This window comes from Pteropus alecto, unplaced genomic scaffold (assembly GCF_000325575.1).
Source record: "Pteropus alecto unplaced genomic scaffold, ASM32557v1 scaffold177, whole genome shotgun sequence".
NCBI lineage: Eukaryota > Metazoa > Chordata > Mammalia > Chiroptera > Pteropodidae > Pteropus > Pteropus alecto.
In genome coordinates this window covers 6,740,658-6,764,320 of record NW_006442207.1, presented here as the reverse complement: position 1 = coordinate 6,764,320, position 23,663 = coordinate 6,740,658, and the positions used below count along the sequence as shown (strand labels likewise).

General features: G+C 49.4%; 1 protein-coding gene across 1 annotated transcript in view; it reads left to right on the top strand.

Moving 5' to 3' along the window:
- The window catches only part of RBM20 (RNA binding motif protein 20), a 57,998-nt gene extending 34,411 nt beyond the window's left edge, over nucleotides 1-23,587 (top strand). Inside the window, exons 12-18 of the mRNA XM_015596316.2 lie at nucleotides 337-416; nucleotides 2,417-3,086; nucleotides 9,257-9,352; nucleotides 10,458-11,115; nucleotides 12,664-12,798; nucleotides 19,487-19,608; nucleotides 23,332-23,587. Coding sequence (XP_015451802.1) covers nucleotides 337-416; nucleotides 2,417-3,086; nucleotides 9,257-9,352; nucleotides 10,458-11,115; nucleotides 12,664-12,798; nucleotides 19,487-19,608; nucleotides 23,332-23,439 — 1,869 coding nt within the window. The 3' untranslated portion in view covers nucleotides 23,440-23,587. The remainder of the gene's footprint in view (nucleotides 1-336; nucleotides 417-2,416; nucleotides 3,087-9,256; nucleotides 9,353-10,457; nucleotides 11,116-12,663; nucleotides 12,799-19,486; nucleotides 19,609-23,331) is intronic.
- Nucleotides 23,588-23,663: the final 76 nt, after the last annotated feature.

Below are 23,663 nucleotides of genomic sequence, written 5' to 3'. Positions count from 1 at the left end.
TCCCTTCCTTCCTTTCACATCTCAGATATTTTCTTTTGTTCAGGAAGGGGTGGGAGGCAGGTATGAACAAATACTACTTTTTCCAGCACATGGGTGGTGAGTACCAGCCTCCTTCCTTCCCCAGCCCAGTAGACGCCATGCCCCCTGGACTGCTCACCCCACCGTCGTTAGCACTGGGCTCACACGCCTTCTCCCTGGATGAAATGTTTTTCTTCCTCTAAAAAGGCACTTTTCCTTAGTTGGCGTCAATGAACCTGAGTCCTAGTTGTTTCCCTCTGGTGTTTGCAAGGCTGTCTCTGGTCTGATGATGACTTTGACTTCTCTGACTTTGCCTAGAAACCTGGGAAAAACGTGGCTGCCATCATCCAGGACATCCATTCCCAAAGAGAGAGGGACATGTTCCGGGAGACAGACAGGTGAGGCCTTGGCCCTAGGTCTCAGGGGGAGATGCTGGGCAGTTGGAAGATTCTCCTGTTACTCATTCTAAGGTGTGTTTGCGTCATGCCACGCCCTGCCCTTGCTCCTGCCTTGACCATCAACCTTCCTGGGCCCTACCTTTCCATCAGAACGCACCAGTCCAGTCCAGAAGTGCTGCTCAGGTTAAACCTCAGGAAAATGCAATATGCTAAGCTTTCTTTCAGCTGTTCTTTCTTTGTTGGAAAGAAATATGGTGGGCGGGGGCGGGGGCGGGGGGTGTTCTGTTGATACTGGGCTCTTAGGGGCAAGTCTATACTGTTAAATCAGCCTGAAAGTGGTGTGTGTGTGTATTCTATTTAGAGCCAGATCTTGATTTTTTTTATGAGCTAAATGTAGATGTAGGAACAGAAATAGAGATGCTCCAAAAAAAAAAAAAAGGCAGTGACTTGACCAGTCACTTACTCGGAACATTTTCCAACTCATTTCTTCCAACCGAAGCTGGGACCGTGCCAAACTGTGGCTGCACGTTTACCACTGCCACTGCCCTACGAAGACAGTCTCTGTGGAGAGCCAAGGTGGAAAACAGAGAGAGTGGGCACCTGGCAGGCACATCCTGTGGTTCTTACCCAGGGCTGCCACAGACGGCGCTCCAACCTCACTGTAGAGGCCTGTGCCCTGGCTGTTTCCCCAGTGATGGTCAAGGTAGCCTGGTCCTAGGGAGCCAAATCTTGGGGTCCCCTGGTCAGTGAGGGCTGCATGGTTTTGCTGTATTTGGGAACCATATGAAAATTGCCTATCCTTTTAAAATATCGGGGATGTGACTCAGTTTATCTGCTAAACAATCGAACGACTTTCAGAGTGTGTGTATATGAGCGTGTGTATGTGCGTATCTATCTTTGTATGTAGCTGTTCCGGTTTGAGAGTTTTGTGTCTTTGTCTGGAATTTATTTTTAACCACGGTTATTTGGGTTTTCCTAAGACATGTGTAAAGCTGCATGGTGCCCCTGCAGTTCTGTGACAGGGGTTGGGGGTCGGGTGACCAGGAGATCTTGCTTAGAACCTTGGGCAAGTCAGGGTCTTTTTCTGGGTTTCAGTTTCTTCATCTGAGAAACTGGCAGGTCAGTGCCCTAAGGCAGCAGTCCCCAACCTTTTTGGCACCAGGGACCGATGCTTCTATGAGAATCTAATGCCTGATGATCTGAGGTGGAGCTGAGGGGGTGATGCTAGCGCTGGGGAGCGGCTGCAAATACAGATGAAGCTTTGCTGGCTCTCCGGCCCCTCGCCTTCTGCTTCTGCTGTGCAGCCTGGTTCCTAACAGGCCATGGACCGGTACCAGCCTGCAGCCTGGGAGTTGGGAACCCTTGCTCTAAGGTCTCTCCTAATCCAAAAATGCCTTTGTAGTTAGTTCTTTGTTTTTGGTATTTCTGAGCCTGTCCTTTTCCTTCTCACCACCTAGTAATTAGCCTCCCTCTTCCATGCCCAGGATCTGAACAAGCTGAGATGAGAAAAAAGAAAGCAGAGGTCCAGAGATTGTTTTATGCTATGGAGAGATGGGAGGGATGCTTCAGTCTTGTAGCCAGGAAGCGGGCTCATTGAACCTGAGGGTTAGGCAGCCTCGCCCACCAGCCTAGACCAAGGCGACCTCACCCCCACCCCCACCCCGCACACTCCCAGGAGGAGAGTCCGCTGCTCCCTAAGCGAGCTCACTTCCAAGAGGAAGGAAGATGGGGCTGAGCCACACCAGCCGGTTATTCATCCCTGTTCCAGAGGAGGATGAGTAAAGGGGCAGACGGCGGCCAGGGCTGTGCTTAGGGACAACCCCGGCCCCTGGAAGCCAGGTGGGGAGACAGCGTCCTCCTGGGCCGCTCTCTGTGCGGCCTGTACGATTGTGGTGAAGAGCATCTGGTCAGATGGGGTTACATGCACAGTATCTGGGGGTGTCTGGGTGTCGGGCTGGGGAGGTGCAGATTCTGAAACCTGCTCCTTTGTTCCCGCACAGATATGGCTCTGAAAGGCCACGGTCTCGCAGTCCAGTGAGCCGGTCACTGTCCCCAAGGTCCCACACTCCGAGCTTCACCTCCTGCAGCTCTTCCCACAGCCCTCTAGGCCCCTCGAGGGCTGACTGGGGCAATGGCCGGGACTCCTGGGAACACTCTCCCTACGCCAGGAGGGAGGAAGAGCGAGACCCAGGCCCCTGGAGGGAGAACGGGGAGGACAAGAGGGACAGGACAGACACGTGGACACATGATCGCAAACACTACCCCCGGCAACTCGAAAAAGCCGAATTAGACGAGCGACTTGAAGGAGGGAGAGGCCACCGAGAAAAGCACCTGAGGTCTGGGTCCCCCAACCCACTCCACTCTGCATCAGGCTACAAAAGCCGAGAGGATGGCTACTACCGTAAAGAGCCCAAAGGCAAACCGGACAAGTATCTAAAGCAGCAGCAGGATGCCCCCGGGAGGTCCAGGAGGAAGGAGGAGGCCAGGCTGCGGGAAAGCAGACACCCCCACCTGGACGACGCAGGCAAGGAAGACGGGTTGGAGCCAAAGGTCACCAGAGCCCCCGAGAGCACCAAGTCGAAGCAGAGTGAGAAAAACAGAACCAAGAGACCTGACAGAGACCAAGAAGGAGCTGATGATAGAAAAGAAAGCAGAATGGCAGAGAACGAGGTAACGATGTAATATCCTCCCTAGGTAAGGAGAGGCAGGTCCCAAAGGATAAAAACGTTAATGTAATGACGATGAACATTTATTGAATGAATGAAACACTTATTGAATATTTACTCTGTGCCAAGCACAGTGCTAAATACTGTATCTCAATCAAGTCGTTTAATCCTCACAGCAACCCTGTAAGGTAATAACAGTCATGATATTATTACTATAGATGAGGAAACAGAAACACAGAGAGCTTAAGTTAGTTGCCCAAGGAGACAGAGCCAGGAAATAGCAGAGCCAGAATTACACCTGCCTAGGTGATCTGGCTCCAAATGCCATAGCACCCTGCTGCCTTTATTAGAAGTTAGGGAGGGACATGATGCAGAGGCCTTCTGTAGTCCTGTTTGTCCAGGGTGGAGTGGCCCCAAGGCGTTTGCACCAACAGACGCTGCCAAGGGAGATTAGATCTTTGGTCTGCTCAGTCCTCTCTCCTGCCAAAAACATCTACCAATCCCAGGATGTCAATGGGAGGCAGTAAAGGAGAAGCAGCTGTCACCCACTAAATTATACTGGGTGTCCAGGGCTTGATTTGTTTCTCTAGACACTGTCCACAATGTTTTACTTCTCTTGTAATAAAAATGCTCCGCAGTTGGCTGGCATCTTTCATTCAAGCACCTGAAAGGGCTTATAACTTGCTACGTGACTTCAGTTCATGCATTGGTCCCCAGGACTCTGTGTATGAGGTTTATATTTTCACTTGGCTTATACTTCTTTCCTGCCAGAACCACCTACATTTCAGTAGGAGTGGAATAATGGAGGTTAGGGGTTCTGCATAAAGAACTCAGTTTTTAAAATCCTGAATGCATATCTTCTAGTCTGACCCAGGAGTTGGTGACAATACTAAGTCCAAATAGGGAGCCCTATTCTCTAGTTCATGAATACTGAAGAGTCTCACTTTTGGCCACTACCTTAACATGCCACTTTGCTGGGTAGTGTGCAAGGCATAGAGGGTCCAACGGTGAATGAGACATAGTCTGTGTTATGGCAGAGACCAAGGTCTAATGGTGGAAGCAGATGTACAAAAACCATGTGCATACAGTGGGGCCCATGCTGGAGTAGGGTAGTGGCTGAGCTGCTCAGTGGTCCCTAACTGCACAGGGAGAGGAGGAAAGCTGCACAGAGGAGGAGACGTTTGAGCTGGGCATTGAAACTGGGGTAAGTTTGAGAAGTAGCAAAGGCAAAGTGAGAAAGAAAGACCATTTTGAAGAACCTGGAGCTAACTCAACATGACTATTTTTAGGGCATGTTAAAGGACCCTGTTTTTAAAAAGTAAAATCTTGGCTCTCGTGCAAACATAAAATGAATACATGTCAAAGATGCTATTTAACTCAATGAATGAGGGAACCAATAAGATCTAAAAGCCAGTTCAAAGGAGAATCTAAATACCAGGCAACATGCAGAAGAGATCAGGAATGTGGACATGAATTTGCTAATAGAGGCAAAACTGGCCTCTTCCATAGGGAACCCAGAACCAATTGCATCTCTACCAGATAAAATTCCTTTCATCTCTATGGACAAGAATCATTTGCATGACTATCAGTCATGTGCAATTTACAGAGTGATAAAGTAGCTCAGTTCAAGATAAAGTGCAGACTCCTGTAAAACCAGATACCCTTATACTGGACAATTACCCAGCATTCCACAGAAATCTAGTAATCTTTTTTTGCCCATCTCAAGTCTGCCACAATTTGTCCTGACTGGCCCAGCAGAGGGAAGCTCAGGAAATGAGATTAGGAAGTTGGGATGGGAGAAATAAAGGACCTTGTGTACATCCCTGAGGACTTGACATCCCAGGACCTGTGAACCGGTGGGTGTTTTTAAGAAGTGTGTGTAGTCTACCTCAGTATCCCTGGAGATTGGTTCCAGGACTGCCCACAGATAACAAAATCCACAGATGCTCTAGTCCCTGGGATAAAACAGTGTGGTATTTGCATGTAACCTACACACATCCTCCCAGATACTTTAAATCATCTCTAGATTATTGATAATACCTAATACAATGTAAATGCCATATAAATAGATGTTATACTGTATAGGGAATAATGACAAGAAACGAAAGTCTGTACATGTTCAGTACAGATGCAACCATCATAGGTTGGAGATCTGCAGGAGAGGCATCTGAACAAGTTGGCCTAGCTACATAGCACTTGTTAGCAACAATGTAACTTTTGTTTCTGAGAATTTCTGTCTGCGGATGGCTGAATGAATCTGCAGTCGGGAGAACCTGAGGGTACAGAGAACTGACTCTGTATGCTTGAAAGTGTCCGAGGTGCTGGTGACATGTCAGTGACTCAAGAATAGGTACAGAGGGGCAGAGAGCAAGGGCAAGGCTCAAGCCTGGAAACCTCTGTCCCCATAGCAGAGGGTGGGGCCACCCCTTCACACTCCTACTCACTTTTCTGAGACTTATTTGGTAATCTTATTTCTGCTGTTTACCTACCCTTTGTCGGTTTACAAACCCTTGCCCATTTAAGGTGACACATACTTTAGGTCACCCCAAGGGTGCCTGATGCAAAAAGAGATTCCCAGAAAGCCCTGTGGGTTTCCCCAGAGTTCTGTCCCTCTAGTTGGTGCTACCTCTAATGGCCCTAAAATGGGGTCAAGTAGACCCCTGTTGAGGTCTTCAGCAGATTGTTTCCATGGGTTTGAAGCCAGGCAGCTCCCCACTGTTCAGTGGAACAGCAGTAAAACAAACTCTATCATGATCTCAAGAACATCTCTGATTCCCACAGGGCTGCCCAGGCCTGACAGCAGTCAGGGACAGGACCGGGGAATGAAGGCGACAGGGCTGAGGATGGTGTCCTTGCCTCTCTTCTAATAGGCCAGGCACCTGCCGCCACAGGGCCCTGCCTAGCAACCACTCCCCCCCACCCCCGCCACCCCCCTGCAAGTCCACATGGGTCTCTTCTCATTTCTTTCGTCTCTGCTCATTGTCACATTCTCCACCGGTTTGTCCTGGCCACTGCATACAATCACAGTGTTCCACTTCTGATCCTTCCCTGCTTTCCCTTTCTTGGAAGTGCCGATCTCCTTCTGCTGTGCTCACTGCTGTCCCTAGTCCCGAGGTTAGAGCAGGCATTCAACCCGTGCGTGCTGAAGGAATGGGTGACTGAACCCAGACTCTGGAGGCAAAGGCCTGGCTTCTGAGAACCGGGTTGTGCCCTGTTCCCCTCTCCCTCAGTTTGCTTAGTTGTGGAGTGGGTGTGGTCCCAAGACGGCCCTAGGACTTCAATGAGCTTGTGCTCATTCGAAACCCTCTGGAGAAAGAGCCCGTGCTGCAGAAGCTGGTGCGAGAGCTGCTCCGTGTTTGTGTGCGGCCTGGTCCACCCCCGACCCTGACCACGAGACCGTAGGAAGGAGGGAAGAAATCAAGTCACTGCCCAGGGAGAACGTGGGAAAGAAGTACTTCTCTACCTTACTGGAAGGGAGTTCGAGGGTTACAGAGCCACATGCCCAGAGAAGGAAAGGCAGGCAGGTGACACCAATCCAGATCATATGACAGAAACCATGTGGAGAGACGGAACCATGGTAGACCTAAGAGGAAGCTCCTATCTTTTGGGGACAGTCGTCCACGGCTCAGCTTCATTCTGTGGCTGCCCTGGGCTGTCTGATCTGTTTCTTAGACCAGACCAAAGTTTAGATAGCTGTATGAAATTTCTTACTTTTTAGAAACTGTATAGCTCGAAGCATGTCTTTGGGCCAGTTGGAGCCCAGGGGTCCCAGAATGCAGTCCCCAGTATAAGCAATTCATAGGAGGGAGGAATAGAAAAACCACTTATGCTCAGTTCAGAGCCCAGACACGCAGGCACGCCAAGAGGCAGGTGCGAGCTTGCTACTCACTCTACCCTCTCCTGCAGATCTCCGTTCTTTTACTGACCAGTATCCACGGAGCGCCCAATACCGGGGCTCAGTTTTGAGTGAAGCTGAAATGACCCCTGATCTCATAGAGCTCATAGTCTAGTGGAAGGACATACTAATCCAATAATTCCTCAAATGAATAGGAGGGCTGAGTGTTCAGTGCCAAGAAGGAGATGGAGGCATAAGTGCCATCAGTGCTGTAATGAATCAGAGTCTTCCCTGGGTTAGGATGTGACTGTTGAGATTGAAGGAATGCTGAATATTTACTGGGTGAAAAGGAAGGAGCACAGGAAGCAGGAACGGCACGTGCAAAGGCCCAGTGGCTGGAGGCCAGTGTTGCTGGAGCCGAGAGAGCCAGGGTTAGGATGGTGGGCAGCAAGATCCATTTGTCAACAGGGACCACATCACGCAGGGCCTTGGAGGCAGGTTAAGAATTTTTGTTTATCCTAATATTAAGGGTAAGCAAATGAAATGTTTAAGCAAGAAGATGCAGTGAGGTTACGATGATATTTGCATTTTGGAGTGATCATTTTTGATTGCCTTGAGGAGAATAGACTTTGGAGGAGGCTACACAGCAGAAGGGGGAGACCAGATAGAAGGTGGTTTAGTGGTGGCCCCAGCCCTGTGGTGAGAGAACCCGGCCTGCAACAGTTGGGATCTAGTGTCTTGACCCACGAGCTGGTGTGGGCAGTGGGTGTTGGTGGCATTTATCTGTTCCTCTTAAGCTGTCACTCTCACCTGGAATTGATCCCAGGGCCAGGAGTGCACTGAAAGGTGCTGCTCTCTTTCCTGCGCCTGGTGGGGGTGCTTCTGGCACAGCCAGGCTGTCCCTGCCTCTCCCAGCTGGAACTGAAGGGGCCTCTTTACTGTATTGACCTAGGAGCGTGGCTGTAGGGACTGCCTGGGAAGGGTAGGGATTATTTATTTTGACAAGGGAGGGCCATGGATGATTTATTCAGGGAGATAAAAATAAAGAAAAGTGGTCCTCTGTTGGTAGAAGCTATGGCTTCTGATGGCTAAAAAGGCATTTGGAGATGCTTTGCACTTGGGTTAGCGTGGAAGGCTTGAGCAGGGATTTTGATGGAATCTTCTCCAAACACTGGAAAGGCTCAGGATTTGAGGGTTTGAACTGTCTTCCCCTGCAGGTAATAACTGGTTAAACCAGTCAGCCCTGAACTCCTGCCCCACCTGGCTCCTCTCAGCTCAAGAGGGGTGTGTTTGCTCCTAAGAAATCAGAAGTAGAGTCATTAACTTTGAGCCAGCCCCAGCCAAAGTGTCCGGAAAATGCAACTTGCCCCGAGGAACCCCAGGAATAGTCATTGATCGGGTGGCCAAAGTCATGGGAGAATAACCTCCAAAAACTTCTAAAACGGGTGTTGGCCAACTTTTTCTACAAAGCACCAGATAGTAAGTGTTTTCGTCTATACAGGCCAAGAGGCATAATTGAGGATATTACATAGGTACTTATATAATCATTTCAAATACAAGTCTTTAAAGATATGAAAAGCAGGGTTAGTTCACAGACTGTACAAAAAGAGTCCCTAGGTCCCATTTGGCTTGAGGACTGCAGTTTGCTGATGACCCCTGTTTTAAAGGCTGGACAGAGATCCAATTCTCAAACCAGACATTCGTTTTCAATGGTTCAATTTCCCAGATGTGAGCGCTATCGTGAGGGACTTAAATTGAGGGAGGGATTAGGAAGAAGGAAGAAGGGAAGGGAAGGCTAGTTCGGGTTGTAGCTCTCTGCCAGAGATGGGTCAAAAGAGAGGTGAGAGGGCCACTGATGGGGCGACAACCCTCTTCATACCCGTAAGTAGCCCAGATGTGATTTTTTTAATGACCAAGAATAGATGTGTTGGGGAGATGTCACCATAATGGTTGTTAACCCCAGGGTTCGTTCACCGTCGGCCCCTTTACTTATCCTCACTGTCTATAGATTTCATAGCCGCAAAAAGGGCCCAGTTTGTGAGGCGTTTCTGGCCTCCTAAAGGCATCAGGCCAGCCATTAAAACACTTTCGGGCTTTCATTTGTCTGTGTGACCTGGAACAAGTTATTTAACCTCTCTGAGCCTCAGTTTCCTCATCTGTAAAATGAAGACGATAATAGCACATGCCTCCGAGAGGCTTTATGAGGGTAAAGGAAATATATGTGCAACACATCCAACAGCTCTTAGCCGTGCTCAATACCATTCATTTTCTCTTGACTCCCTCTTTTCTCTGCCACTGCTGACTGCTGATTTGGCTTGTTCTCTTCTTTTTTGGGTAAGGCTGGGAAAGAAGGCATGGAAGGAAGTCCCCCATCAGTGGGCAGGCAGGAGAAAGAAGACGAGTCCTCTGATCCAGAAAACACAAGGACAAAGAAGGTAAAGTGTGTCTCAGAGGCCGGCAGGGTAGCCATGTCTGCACAACAGCCTTTGGGCGCCTAGTCTGCCCAGTGATGCCTGCCGCATGGGACGTGTCCCAGACCCCACCAGTGGCTCCATGAATGAAGCTGTCTTCCCAGCACTTCCTGGCAGAATGACTGTCCGCACAGCCCTTCTGGGGAGATCCTCGACCACATGCCTTGACTCTGTCGTACTCTCCAGAAACTTGGCTGTGCTCGTAAGAGAAATCATGTCCCCGAAAAAAGACTTGAGCTTCGGAGCCAGGCTCCCAAAATAGGAAGGTCCCGTGGGAGAGGCTGGGATGGGAGGGAGGGCTTTGAGTACTCCATCTAGGGCCCTGACCTCAGCAGGCCCAGACCCTGGGATTAATGAGACATCGCCTGTGCTCGTAAAGATTATTTTACATAATTAAAATGAAAAACCCAGTTACAGTGCTACGGCTGCCGCGGCCAAAAGAAATGTCCTTGGAACATGGCCTGCTTCATGCCTTACCGGTCAGGAGAGGCAGAAAGATGAGTATCACTGTCAGGGAAGCTGATCTCCTAAATCTGGCTGCTGGGTCCGTAGGCTACTGGGGACACGAGTTTCAGGAGGGGCCCACTGTGAGCCAGGCTATGGAAGTCGCACCCTTGCTGGGAGATGGTGCTTGGAGGAATTTTATGGGGGACTTTGCCATAGTTACATTTAGTGATGCCCCTATGTGCAAGGAAATAGCTCCGGCAAGCTGATTTATTTAGAGTTTATAACTTAATCATCCATTTGTTCATTTAAAAATTATTTATTGAGCACCTATGATGTACCAGGGGTTGAAATTCTTTGTGCCACTTTAAACGTAGTAGATTAAGCACTAAAGGCTTATTCCAAACCCTGTGCTGTTTTGAGCCTTGTCCTAGGGATGAATCAGTGACGTGGGACTTGAGCAGTTTACAGCTTCTAATTACCCAGTAAGTGTTCCCAGGTAGAAGTAAGGACATCAGGATCTTTCTGGTTTGAGAGGTCCTGTGGCTAAAGCTTGTGCCCTCCACTTGAAGACCAAGACCACTCCTCAGCCACCTTCTGACCCCCATTCTACATTTTTATTCAGGATCAGGACTGGGACAGTGGCAGTGAAGCAGAGGGAGAGAGCTGGTACCCCACGAACATGGAGGAACTGGTTACAGTAGACGAGGTGGGGGAGGAAGAAGATTTTATCATGGAGCCCGACATCCCGGAGCTGGAAGAGATCGTGCCCATTGACCAGGACAAAGTCTGCCCAGAAATACGACCCTATGTGACAACCGACTTACACCTGGACTTAGCCAAGGATTTCACCAAGGAAGGAGCCAAAACCATAGGTAACGGGGCTGCAGAAATCAGCCTCACGTCGCCCAAAGAAGTACCTTCTGCTTCCACGAGCTGTCCCAGTGACACGGACGTGGAAATGCCTGGCCTAATTCTGGAGGCTGAGCAGAAGCCAGCTGAATTCGAGACAGGCCTCTTGCTGGAGGGTTCAGATTGCTACGAGAAGCAGGCAAAGGGAGCAGAGAGCTCAGATGTTCGTCTGTCCCCTGCACTCCAGCAAATGTCTTCCCCCAAGCCAGCGGAGGAGAGGGCCCAGCAGCCTAGTCCATTTCTTGACGATGACAAAGCCAGGGGGACCTCCGACGATGGGGCTCGTGAAGGCAGCCCCCTGGAAGAGAAAGCCAGCTCCCCCACTGAAGCCAGCCTCCAAAGCCAGGCTTGCCAAGGAGTGTCAACCCAGGGTAACTACCTCCCTTTTCTCCCGTGTGGCTGGGTCGATGGGACCATCGTTCACTTCGAGAAAGAGGGAGGAGGGCGTGTGCAGGCTGGAATGAACACATGTGAGGTTTCAACCGGCGTTCAGGCTGGTGCAGAAAGCAAGCTTCTAAAAGCCTGGCTAAACTCTTAGAGCTTTTAGGCAGATGATGTAAAGGAAATCAGATAGGAGGCCACACATTTTCTGAGAAGCAAACTCAGATAGGACAGACTTCTCTGAATTTACAGGAGCCCAGATGGACTCTGACAACTAAAATCAGCAAAGGTTTTGAGTTATCAGCCAAAGTTCCCCCGGGGGGCAGCAAGCAGCCTCTGCTTGCACGACAGAGGACCACCCAGGCCATTATTTCTGTGTGGCCTGAGTGAGGGGCTGAGAGCATGGGAGGCTGAGAAAGGAGCAGGCAGAGGGAAGAATGAGGGGTTCACTAAGGGATACAGCCCGTTCCCCTCTTACTGCCCGAGACCCACTTTTCTCCAGAGCCTGACAATAAAACGAGCTTGTCCTGGACTCTCCTCTGCCTCCATGGAAGGTGGTGGTTTGTGTGTGCTCTGCACTATGACATCATGAAAGACAGGGTTTAAAATAGGCTAAGCCCTGTCTCCTCTGCCAAGTGGAAACTAAGATCCAACAAGTGCGCCGGGAGCAGGGAGGGGGAGTAGCCCTGGGTGTTCGTTCTGTGAAAATAACTAAAGATTCATTTCGCAGAAGGCCTGCAGCATTCCAGAGGCTAAAGTAAGGGGGCCAAGGGTCAGGGGCAGACACTATAGAGGAAAAGCTTCAAAATAAACATTTCGACCCAGTGCTCTGTGGCTGGCACAAGCTGTTAGGCGAGCTGGAGGCTTGGGCTCTCCTCCATGTCAGGCTGACCTGAGCTGTTTTGCACCTTCGTGAATCTGTGTCTCCATGGAAACTCTGTCATGAGCTGCCTTCCTGTTGCTAGAGAAACGCTGAGGCCTAGGCTGTGGCTAGAGAAGGCAAGAATAAAGGAGAAAAACATTCACCTTGCTCTGGGGAACCCCTTTTCTTCTGCGATATCGGTCTCAGCATGCACTGGTGTTCGTGGCTCATTAGCGTACCCAGTGTTTGGTGTTCATCTTTAATAACACACCTCGACAAGCTTGGTGTGAGAACGACATGGTCTTTCTTGCCAGCCTGTGGACGTCAGCACAATTTCTGCCCTTTGGTAATGCTTCTTTTTTTGGCGAGGGGTGGGGGGTGGTTGTGGGGCTGGATCATCCCAAGCAAAGGCATCAGCAGCCCATCCCCCATGGGCCTGATGCAAAGATTTGCCAAGTTTTCTTAAGTGTGCATTCTTCTGACACTGGGAAAAGCTGTTAATTATAGCACTTGGGTCCTAATGAGCAGTCCTCACCCTGGCCCCATGTTATTAAGCAGTGCAAGGGATCAGTCCCGATCACACAGTGCAAGGAATAGAATCGCAGGAATTCTTGGAGGCATGTTGTGTTTCATTTCTTTTTTTTTTTTTTTTTTGCATTGACTCAACATTTTGCAGAAAACTCCAGGTACATGGAAATGAAATCTCTGGACGTGAGGTCACCGGAATACACTGAAGTGGAGCTGAAACAACCCCTTTCTTTGCCTTCCTGGGAACCAGAGGATGTGTTCAGTGAACTTAGCATTCCTCTAGGTGGGTGAACTACACAGGCCTCCCTGAGAATGCAGCTCCAGGAGATGATGGTTTCCTAGTAACCTCTAAGAGCTTGAGAGGGCTTTTTGTCACTTCGTTTTTCATGCTTGATGCAATAACTCAGATTTGCAAGGTGCTACTTTAACATCTCTTGCAATTTCAGTCTCCCGTGGTAGAGCAGATGGATACTTCATGCCGCCAGGCCAGGCCTTGAACAGCCCCTCCCTGGGAGCCAGAGCTTAGAGAGACCATTTTCTCTGTGGGGGGATGCTTTATTCCCAAACAGGCTTTGGGAGTGGGAGTTGCTGTCAACTCACAGGGCCAAGGGAAGGCAACCCAGCCAGAGGCAGAATGGAGATCAGTAACCTGTCCAGGGAAGCAGCTGGCCGAGAGTGGGGGTGGTGCTGAGAGTCGGGGTGGCTCAGAATGGGGAGGGATGGGTTGGGGGTTCCTGAGCCTTCAGTTTCCTCACTTATAATCTGAAATTGGAGCAGGTCAGTGGCTTTTCAATGGTGGAAGTGTTGGAGGCAGAGGGAGGGAAGTTAATAATAAAATCACCTAGGACACACTTTCAAAGAGGAGAGTTAGCTAGATAGAGCCTCAGGGTAGGGAGTGAAGGCACTTTAAGAAAGTTGCTTGGGAGCTTCAGACACCATCTCTAACCCAGTGCCTCTTACTGCAGCCCATTCCTGTCTTTGCATTGACTTTGAAAGGTTGGAAAGCAGTGAGACAAAGAAGTAGCAGCCACTCTGAGGGAGAGCTTGGGAAGGCACCACAAGGAAGCAGGATAAGCGTGGGTCGTGTGATGTGATGGCCGGTGACCACGTGTCTGCTCAGCCAGGGAGGGCCATCTATGTGGAGGCTTGCCCATTTCATCAAGTTTTTCTGTTTATCTCTTTTTAAAACTTTTTTATTTATTTATTTTTTTTTACTGTTTCTGTCTTCCAAGTGTACTGTTTTCCTAGAGTCAGATTGAAAAGCAATCTTTTTTTTTTTTTTTAAGGGATAAGTTTGATGCATAGCCTCCCATGTACTAGAGGAAAAAAATACTGACCTTAGAATGAACTTCGATGACTGTGTGAAGGCAAAGGCTGCCTTCCAGCGGTGCCAGCTGGTCCCCTCATGCATTCTTCATGCATTCGTTCAGTCAGAAACACTTCTCGGGTACCTGGCACTGTGAGAGGCACTTGGGGATAACATCCAAGGACTTGGACTCTAATTGACACACATGGCAAAAATTAATAGCAAATTCTATTACCTTATAATTTGTCTTTTTATTATTGTTTTTCATTGTAAAAAGCGTGAAAGATTATTGTGACAAATTTAAAAAATAAGAACCATCTAAAAGTAAATATTGTCATATCTCTTCCCCCCAACCTCTCTCCAGCTTCAGAGGTAGTGACTGTCATATCCTTGAAAAGTTTTTCTCCCACAAAAATAGGTTCACACTATATACATAATGTCCTGCAATTTGCTTTTTTAACTTAACAGTGGATCTCAGAGATTTCTTCAGTACACAGAATATGCATTCTTTTTAACCACTGCAAACATTCCATCTTGAAGGATGTACTATAACTTACTGAATCATTCTCCTGATGAACATTTAGGATGTTTTTAATCTGTTTTCCCTTCATGAAAATGCGATAATAGCTAAGCCTTTATTTTTATCATTCTCCATGCAGGCACTGTTCCTAGTATTTTGCATGTATTATCTCATTTAGCTCTCTCAAAACACTTATGAGGGAGGTACCATTTTTATTTTACAGATAAGAAATCTGAGATCCGGGCTCTCAAAGCTAAAAGATCAGCGAAGATTGGAGTCAGGATCTAAACCCCAGTAGTTTGGCCGTAGAAGCAAGCTTCCTCTGTGCTCTGCCGCCTTCTCTATGTGCTGTTACCTCTGTCCATGTGCCAGTGATTCTGTAGGACAGCATCCTGGCCTGGGGGCTGTAGGGTCATACACGCATTTTAAATTTTCATAATTGCTACTAAATTGCATTTCAAAGAGATGACACTAGTTTTTACTGCAACCTTGAGTGGGAGTTCTCATGCTCCACTTCTTGCCAACATTGCATATTGTCAGTTTTTAATCTTTACCAATCTGTTAGGAGGAAATGGTGTCTCATTCTGTTTTGTAAGCAGTTCTATGGAGGTGTCATTGTTGTACAACAAAGCGCACATATTTAAAGTGTACAGTTTTCGATCAGTTTGACAAATGTATATACCTGTGAGACCATCACCACAATCAAGATGCCGAACATATTCATCACCCCCCAAATTTCTTCATACTCTTTTGTAATCGCTCCCTCTTCAAACCTCCGTCCCCAGGTAACCACTGATCTGCTTTCTGTCACTAAATACTGGTTCTAGAATTTTATAAAGGGACTCATACAGTATGACTGTTTTTGCCTGCCTTCTTTCACTCAGAGTAATTATTGTGAGATTCGTCCATCTTGTTGGGTGTGTCTCTAGTTGGTTTCTTTTTATTGTAGAGGAATATTGCATTGTAGATATGGATAAGCCGTGTTTTGTTTGTTTATTCACCCATTGATGGGCATTTGGGTTGTTTCCAGTGTGGGAACAATAGTAGTTTTGTACAGATTGTAGATTTGTACTGGATCGTAGTCTTCGATTAGCTTTGAGCTCCATTATCTTATTCATCTCTGGGGGCCTAGGGGTACGGTACTATTTTCCACATTAGACAGATAAAGAAACTAAAGTCCAGAGACGTACCTAAGACCACACAGGTCAGAACGGGGCATTTCTTACGTGACACCACTCTGCACTCCCGTTTCTCGGTTCAGGCAGCACAGTGTAGGAAAGACAATTTTGTTCACTGATTCAGAGGACAGACTAGCATCTGACTCCCTGTGTTCAAACACCAGCTGGCTCAGGGACAAAGAGCAGCTTACCTCTCTGCTTGGCTTTCTTCGTCTATAAATCAGGCATGGTAAAAGAAGCCTCCCATGTAGGGTTATTTTGAGGATTAAATGGATGAATACTTGTAAGGTTTTAGTGTCTTCCAGTAAGAGGTACTTAGAAAGGATTGTCTACTGTTATTATTTGTTCATGAAGTAGTTTTTGAAACCTACTATGTTTCCCCTCACTGGGGCTGCATAACTGCATAACCCTTCACCCTCCAGGGTCAATCACGACTGCAGAGAGACTTCTAGAAAGATGGGTGGAGACTCTTTGTCCTTGTGGAGAGCAGGGATGTGGAATGAGGGATGCCAAGGACTGAGCATACCATCAGGAGGAAAGGGAGGTGAAGTCCCCTTGCTCAGGGTCTGGAGTGGGCATGGGGGAGGGCACTGTCCTTGGGTTTCAGGCCAGCTCTCGGTGACCCCAGCCACAGTGAGCCTGCTGAGGCCTCCTTTTAACCAAAACCAAAGAGCATTGCCTACAAAATGTGAGCTCCCCCTCCACCCATCCCAGGCTGTACCAGGATGACAGAGTTATAATTACCCGCGCCAGGAGCTATTATTAGAAGGCAAATGCAGCTTTAATTATTATCCTTAATAGAGGCTGAAAAATGGGAGGACCGAGTGGCTCCAGAACTCGTCCGGGCCGTGGCAGTTTTTCTTGATGCTGCTTCTTCGCTTGGCCCTCACACTCTGGAGGCGTCCTGAAGCAGTATTGGCACTATAACGTCTGTGGCAACTCCCACTTACTCAGGGGAGCTACAGGCATTTAGGGATCCTCCCCGATCAGACTTCTCCTTCCCCAGTACTGTGTTTTGACTGCTTGGTACTTCTGACCAGCTGCTGGGTGGGAGCCGGGAAGAGTTGCTGCCAAACTGTGGAGTACAGGTTCCCCAGGCAGCCTTGGTGACAGGGAGGAGGGTGTGAAGGCCGGTGCGATGCACTTGGCCTCTGTGGAGGAATGTTTAACATGTGTCTGGAAACTAATATTTCCTGAGCACCAGGAAAAATGATGGATGCTTCCCCACAGCAACATTTGTGGTAGTATTATTCCTATTTTACAGATGAGGAAATGACTTTCAGGGAGGGTGATTAATGTAAATGAGGTCACACAGTGTAAGTAAGAGCTAGCTCTCTGACTTTAAATTCCAAGCTCACTCCTTCCTTCCTTCCCTCCCTCCTTCCTCCCTCCTTCCTCCCTCTTTCCTTCCTTCCCTCCCTCCCTTCCTTCCTTCCTTCCTTCGAGCCTTTATTTTCCTTTTGATGAAATTTGTATGTTTTTCTCCTGTTAATGTCTTATCTATCAGTTGAATTCTTAGGCCCAGCCATAGAACCTAGGAGGGTAGAGAGAAATTATTCTCCTCTGCACTAGGCAAATCCTTTCTTTCTTTCTTTTTCTTTCTTGCTTGCTTGCTTCCTTCCTTCGTTCCTTCTTTCCTTCGTTCCTTCGTTCCTTCGTTCCTTCCTTCCTTCCTTCCTTCCTTCCTTCCTTCCTTCCTTCCTTCCTTCCTTCCCTCCCTCCTTCCTTCCTTCCTTTTGTGGCAGTGGAAGCCTTTGTTCAAGTGAAATCTCACCCATAACACCACAGATGGTAGCCATGCCACTTTGGTTGAAAGGGGCAGGGCTGCCAGCCTAAGCCCTGCTTCACTTGCTGTGGTGGCTTCTGAGGCTGTTGCGCCCCTTCCGGGGGACTCAGGACGAGGACTGGAGGGCCTCTGGGTAACCTGTAGGATTCTAGAGGCCTCAGCCGGGGTCTGCAGTGAAAACCCCAAGGCCTCTTTCCTGGTACCACATAATTGTCCCATCTCGGAGGGTCTGGCACAGAGCAGAGGGGGTGGCTCTGGTCGCAGGCCTGTGTCGATGCCTGGTGGCCTCCGGGTGGTGCTCCTCGTTTTCCACGTGCCTTTATCTTTCTTGTGTGGGCCTCTGCTCCCTGTAGAGCAGCAGCAAGGGGAAGCACTATTTTACAGGAACAGGATGAAAGCAGGCCTTGCTTAATGCCTCTCTGGCAGCCATGGCCAGGAGCCAAGGCCCACTGGTGAAGCAGAGGGGTGAACTGGCCACCCACGAGCAAAGCTGGGGTCATTTTTCCATCCTTTGCAGTGAGGGAGTAGGGAGGAGGGTGAAGAGGGGACAGACACTCAGCTTCCCTTTGGGCAGCTGGGCCTGAGTGAGGTCCCCTCACTTCTGGGGACTGCTGTAGACTGCTGAGGGCATGGCAGTGTGCTACGTGGCAGTTAGAGAAAACCAGCTGAGGAGGCTGCCCAGGCCCTAAACCACAGAGAAGCAATCTGTCAAGGCTGGCTGTGGGCAGGCTGTGGGCAGGCTGTGGGCAGGCTGTGGGCAGGCCTCCTGGGCTCCCGCCTCCCTCCAGGCCTGCCCCTCCACGCCGATAAGTGGCTTCTTTGAAATGGAAAAAAAAATTGTAATTACAAGTCCAAGCTGCTTCTCTATGACAGAGTCTCCTGTGTACTCAACTCTGTCTCATGGGAGGCGGGAGGAGGAAAGTGAAGGACGCCCCAGACTTGTGGTCACACACAGCCTTGGCGGAGACCTGGCCTGTCTCCCTAGTGAGCTGCTTCCATGCTCCTCTCTCCCCGCCACCCATTGTGGCCAGCTCTCCAACCATTCCCACCCCCACTGGAGCAGCAAAGCCCAGCTGAAGTGTGTCAGTGCACACTCAGCTACATCCCCAGTCTGAAAGCAGGAACTGAAAGCGGCCAGCCCCTCTCTAGTTCCGTGGTGGATCTTGCTTATTACAGCCCTCACACCCTACTCTTTGGCTGGTGCTTTACAATCAGGTGCCCGAGGAAACAGACCCACAAGAGGTTCAGCCAACTGTCCACAGGTTACACAGGTTCTTAGTGTCTGGTCTGCACCCTCTCAGACCTGGGCTCTCTCCAGTCTCCTCACTGTGTCTTCAAAAGATGAACTGTGACCCACAAAATGCCTTGGTGGAGGCTGGACCAGCCACTGTCCCTTCAAAGATGAATTTTCTGGGCTGTGACACTGTCATTTCTCTGGCTGTCAGGCCGCTGTTTCCTTTCCTTAGAATCAAAAGGCCTCCCAGAATCCTGGGACCTATATTAATGAATGACAAATAAAATACTATTAATGGTCGGTTCAGATGTAAAGACTGAGAAAGACGGAGAAATGTTTGTGATGCTCTACTACATGAAAAGGGAGAAGGCAGATTGCACTTAGGGTACAATTGAAACTGCCCCTTCCCGTCCCCAAAAGTCTTTACGTACAGGTAGTGTGGAAGAACGCGTTTTGATTGGATTGACGCTGGGTGATTTTTCCTCACTTTTGTTTATTTTTAAAAGTTTCTTTAATGAACATAACTAAAATAAACAGAAATGAGGGCATTCTTCCAGAGTCCTGGCCAAGGCCGCGGCACGGCACAGAGGGGTACGGTGTGGAGAAGTGAAATCCGACAGTGAAGTGTGAGAAACCTCCTTCCTCCTCCTTTCCCCAGAGACAGGCAGGTCATCGGAAAGCCAGGACCTCGTTCTCAGAGGCAGTTGCAGAGCATATACTTGCCAAGCTCTCCATTCCTTACATTCACAACCACCTGTGAATGAAATAGGTGCTGTTCTCTTTGTGCCTCTTTTGCAAATGAAGAGAAGCCAGGCGACCAGCCACAGTCAACAGCATGTGAGGGACAGAGCTCATTGCAGGACCTGCAGGACCACAGCAGCCAGGACCACAGCGGCCTCCCATCGCCTTTTTAATGGCCTACCTGTCCGTCCCCCATCCTTCTGCAGGGGTGGAGTTCGTGGTGCCCAGGACCGGGTTTTACTGCAAGCTGTGTGGGCTGTTCTACACCAGCGAGGAGATGGCGAAGATAAGCCACTGTCGCAGTGCTGTCCACTACAGGAACTTACAGGTACCCGTCGGCCTTCCTTGCCTAGCACCAGAGAAGTCCTCTAGTCTCTGTTTCTGCGATTCCTTCTCCTTCCACCACATGGAGAGTTCTTCTTCTTTCAGACCTGACTCCATCAGGCTGCTCCACGTGTTGGCTGCCTCCCATCTGCTCTCAGAGCATCTGTCCCCACTTTGGTACTTAAAACATGATATTGGGTTGGGTTTTCTGTATCTGCCTCTCCCGCTAGGCTGAATATAATTCAAGTTCACGTTCACCATGGTTGGGGCTGACCCTTTCCAAGACCTGGGTGTTCCAGATGCAGATACTTCTCTGTTTTTATGTTCCCCAGTACAGCGCTCCTGTTTGCTAGAATCAAGTCACTATTAGGCTCTAATTAAATATTCATCCATACTGCAACTCTTTATCACAGGCATACTATGTACCAGATAGTGTTCTAGACATTGGGGATACGACAACAAAAAATAAAAAATACAGACAAAACCCCTGCCCTCATGGAGTATCCATTCTAGTGTGGGAGATAAGCAATAGATAAATTAATTTTTATAATATATTAACAGGCGACAAATAAAAATACTCTATATACCGTATTTCATCCAATCTAAGGTGCCATAAGTTGTAAAACACACTATTTTTTGATACCAACAAGGAAAAAATGTGGCAAATTAAACGGTGAGACTCCACTAACTGTCAAACGCATCCCAGTTTCAGAGATGTTAATGTGTGAAGAAAGACATCTTAAAATCAATGAAATATAATAATATGATCCATGATGTACACCTAAGTAATATATAGCACATTAGAGTGTGGTTTTCATAATTAATTTCTGGTATAGGCTGGGATTTACTAACTTAATAGAAAGCACGGTATATCAGAAAGCATGGTAAGTGTCTTAAACCACCTCCTATTTTTATTACAAGGAATTAGAGTAGTTTTTTGACACATGAGGCCTCAGGAAGACCCTAGGGGTGGCAGTCCCCTAATTCCAGAGCAGGCATTACTGTTACAGTTAAATCGTTAGAGTGGCTCATCTAGTGGTTTTTAACCAGAGATGTGAACCAGAATCACCTGGACAGTGTTTTAAAAGTATATATACTAGGTCAGATATTCAGCACAATTTGGGGAGACCCAGGAATATTTAATTTGAGCAAGTTCCCTAAATGATTTGAAGTGTACCCCTAGTTAAGAAACTCAAATGCGGGCCAATTCTCTTATAATTGCGGCCCAGAGAAGCTCTGTGATCTGCCCAAGGCCATGCAGGTGGTGAGTTACAGGCCTGGAAACAGAGCACCTGATTCTTAATCATTTTCCTCTTTTTACTAAGCTGGTCTTGAAAACTGAGACCCATAATGTCATGGCCCGGGTCACCAGCTGCAAGGGACTGTCATTTGCAATTCCCAAACTCGGGTCACTTAAGTCTCTTGGTTTCCCTCCAGAGAGCAGCTGCTTCATGACCGAGGATGCCATGGGGTCTGGGGCCCAGGTCCCAACATCTCCTGAGGGAGAGCAGTGAAGGCCTGACTTGGCCAGACCGAGGGTTCAGACTAGGCTCCACGGAGCCAGCTGAGGGCGGCCACCTACCCTGAAGATATCATCCCCCAACGAGATGAAACCTGGAGAACGGCGGGGCTGGACGGGGTCTTGGAGATCATCTCGTCCTGATTTTCCTTGGTTCTCAGAACAGCTGGCATCTTTTATAAATGTGTCTTCCTGGACCTATCTTTTACCTGCTTATTCATTCTGTCTAGGGCTGGGCTTGAGAATCTGAATTTTAAAAATCCTTCCAGCACGTTCTGACCCCTCAGTGTGAGAACCTATGATTTCATTCAGCATTATCAGTTGGTCTGTGTAGACTCTAAGGGGATCGTGCAGCTCAAGGTCACCCAGGGAGTCAGGAAGAGTGCCGGAGCCTCTCATTTTAAATCTTGTGTTTTTACCAGAGCAGTGAGCTGCACTGTGCTCTGGGCTTCTGGGTCAGACCCCCAGGCAGACTCACCTCTCCCAGCCGGGCAGAGCCATTCCTGTGGTCTCCAGGCATGTGTGGTCCAGACGGTGGCTAAGCCCCTTACACCTGTCAACCTCAGTTCAGGTTTCCTTGTGCACCTGTTGGGAAGCTAGAGTTTCTGTCAGTGGCCTTGACAGAATGTCTGTCCACACAGCCGCGCCCACCCTGCCCTGCCCCAAGTTACATGTGTGAAAAGTGAAGAATTCGGATCCCAGCAGCAGGTGCTGGCAGACACTTAAGTCAAGCAACTTGTAAACTCAGCCCCAGCAGGAGGCCTTGAGGTGGGGGTTGGGGATTGCTCTTTGAGGCAGGGAGCAGGTGGAAGGAGCCTCCTGCATTCTCTCTGCACAGCCCCTGCTGTGCCCCACTGCTGGTCATAGCCCTGTGAGAAGCCACCCAGGGTGCTCAGGATTCAGTGCCAGAAAGGAAAAGTAGACACCTGCTGGGCTCCGGGTTTGGAGAGGAAAGTTCTCGTGCTCAGTACACTCACTCACTTGCCTTCCTGAGCACGCCCTTCCCTCCCTGGGCTGAGCCCGCCCTCTGCAGCCTGGCCCGCAGGGCTCCGGGGTCTGCCCTGTCCCCATCAGTCTCACCCATCCCTCAGAGCCCGCTGCAGCCGCAGCCGCATCCAGAGAGCAGGCAGACCCAGTCGTCTTACGTGCATCATGTCCTCTGACTCTCAGAATCACCCAGGAGGGGAAAGACGCCATTTCTTCCATTTAACAGATTAGCATCTGAGCCTGGGAGATGAGTGACTTCCCTGAAATTTGACCGCTCACGATAACGAGCGGTATTACAGAGTGTTTATTCCGTGCCAGCGCCATGACAAATGCTTCTTGGACATCAAGCTACCTTATGCGGTAGTTCCCATTATTACCCGCACTTTACAGGTGTCAGAGATATTGGGTGACTTGCCTGTTGAGAGCTGGGATGGGAACCCAGGTCATCTGACAATAGCGCCCACACACTTGACCACTTCGCTGGACCTAACTCTGCTGACTCCTAATTCAGTGCTCTTTGCGCTGTTCCTTGCTGCCCAGTAGCCAGAGGACCCAGCTGGGGCCCCAGGCGTTTTCTGGTTCTGCCACTGTGTTGAATCCGGACTCCCAGGAGCGGCCTGACATTTGGCCGGGGGCCAGTCTGAGCGGCAAGTGTCCTGGCGGAGTGAGGCAGTCCCAAATGTGGAACAGAAGTCCGCAGAAGGACCCCCAAGGCACTCCACCTGCCGGCCTGCCTCACCGGAAACAGGCTGTCAGGGGTCTGAAACATCAGGCTGCGGGTCTGTTCTTCGCACCCTTTACAGGGCAGCGTTTCTGTCCTCCCTCTTCCTTTACACGGTGGAAATGCAGCCTGGATCCTGGAGCTTTTTCTGGAAAACAAGTAGAGTCGTTGTGAGGATGAAATGAGTTTAGTTAAGAAAAGCAGATGGCGCTTGCACGGGATAAGGCCTGTGGAAGGGTTTGCTACTGTTAGGGCCCGTACTTCCTAGGTTTGCTACGGGAGACGGGAGGCGTGTGTTGCTTATAAACGAACATAAAGGGAGAACAAGTAAATGCATTGCTTGTTGTGGGTCCTAGAGCTCCAGAAGGAGCTGGGGAGGCAGGTGAGGGGGTCTCACCTAATAGGCTAGATGATGGGGGGGCACACCCCTTTCTCTCCTCTCCCGCCAGGTCACCACTGACCCTCTCCCTTCCTCCTTTGTCCCTGTCTTCCCACCACAGAAGTACTTGTCCCAGCTGGCCGAGGAGGGCCTGAAGGAGACGGAGGGGCCAGGCAGCCCGAGGCCTGAGGACAGTGGAATCGTACCCCACTTTGAAAAGAAGCTCTGACACCCCTGGCACCGCGGGAGCAGGGAGAGCAGGCCCTGCGAGGTGGGGCCTCCCTGACCTCCAGGACAGGAACTGAAGCCAGAGAGGGAGGAAAGCCAGGCAGGCCACGTTGCCTGGATTTGTTCTCAGAGACTCATGAAAACGCCCCTGAAGTGTCTCCCAGAGCCGTCGCCCTGGTGTGTCTAGCCCACCGCGGGCCACCCACTCTGTCCCTTGTGACTCTT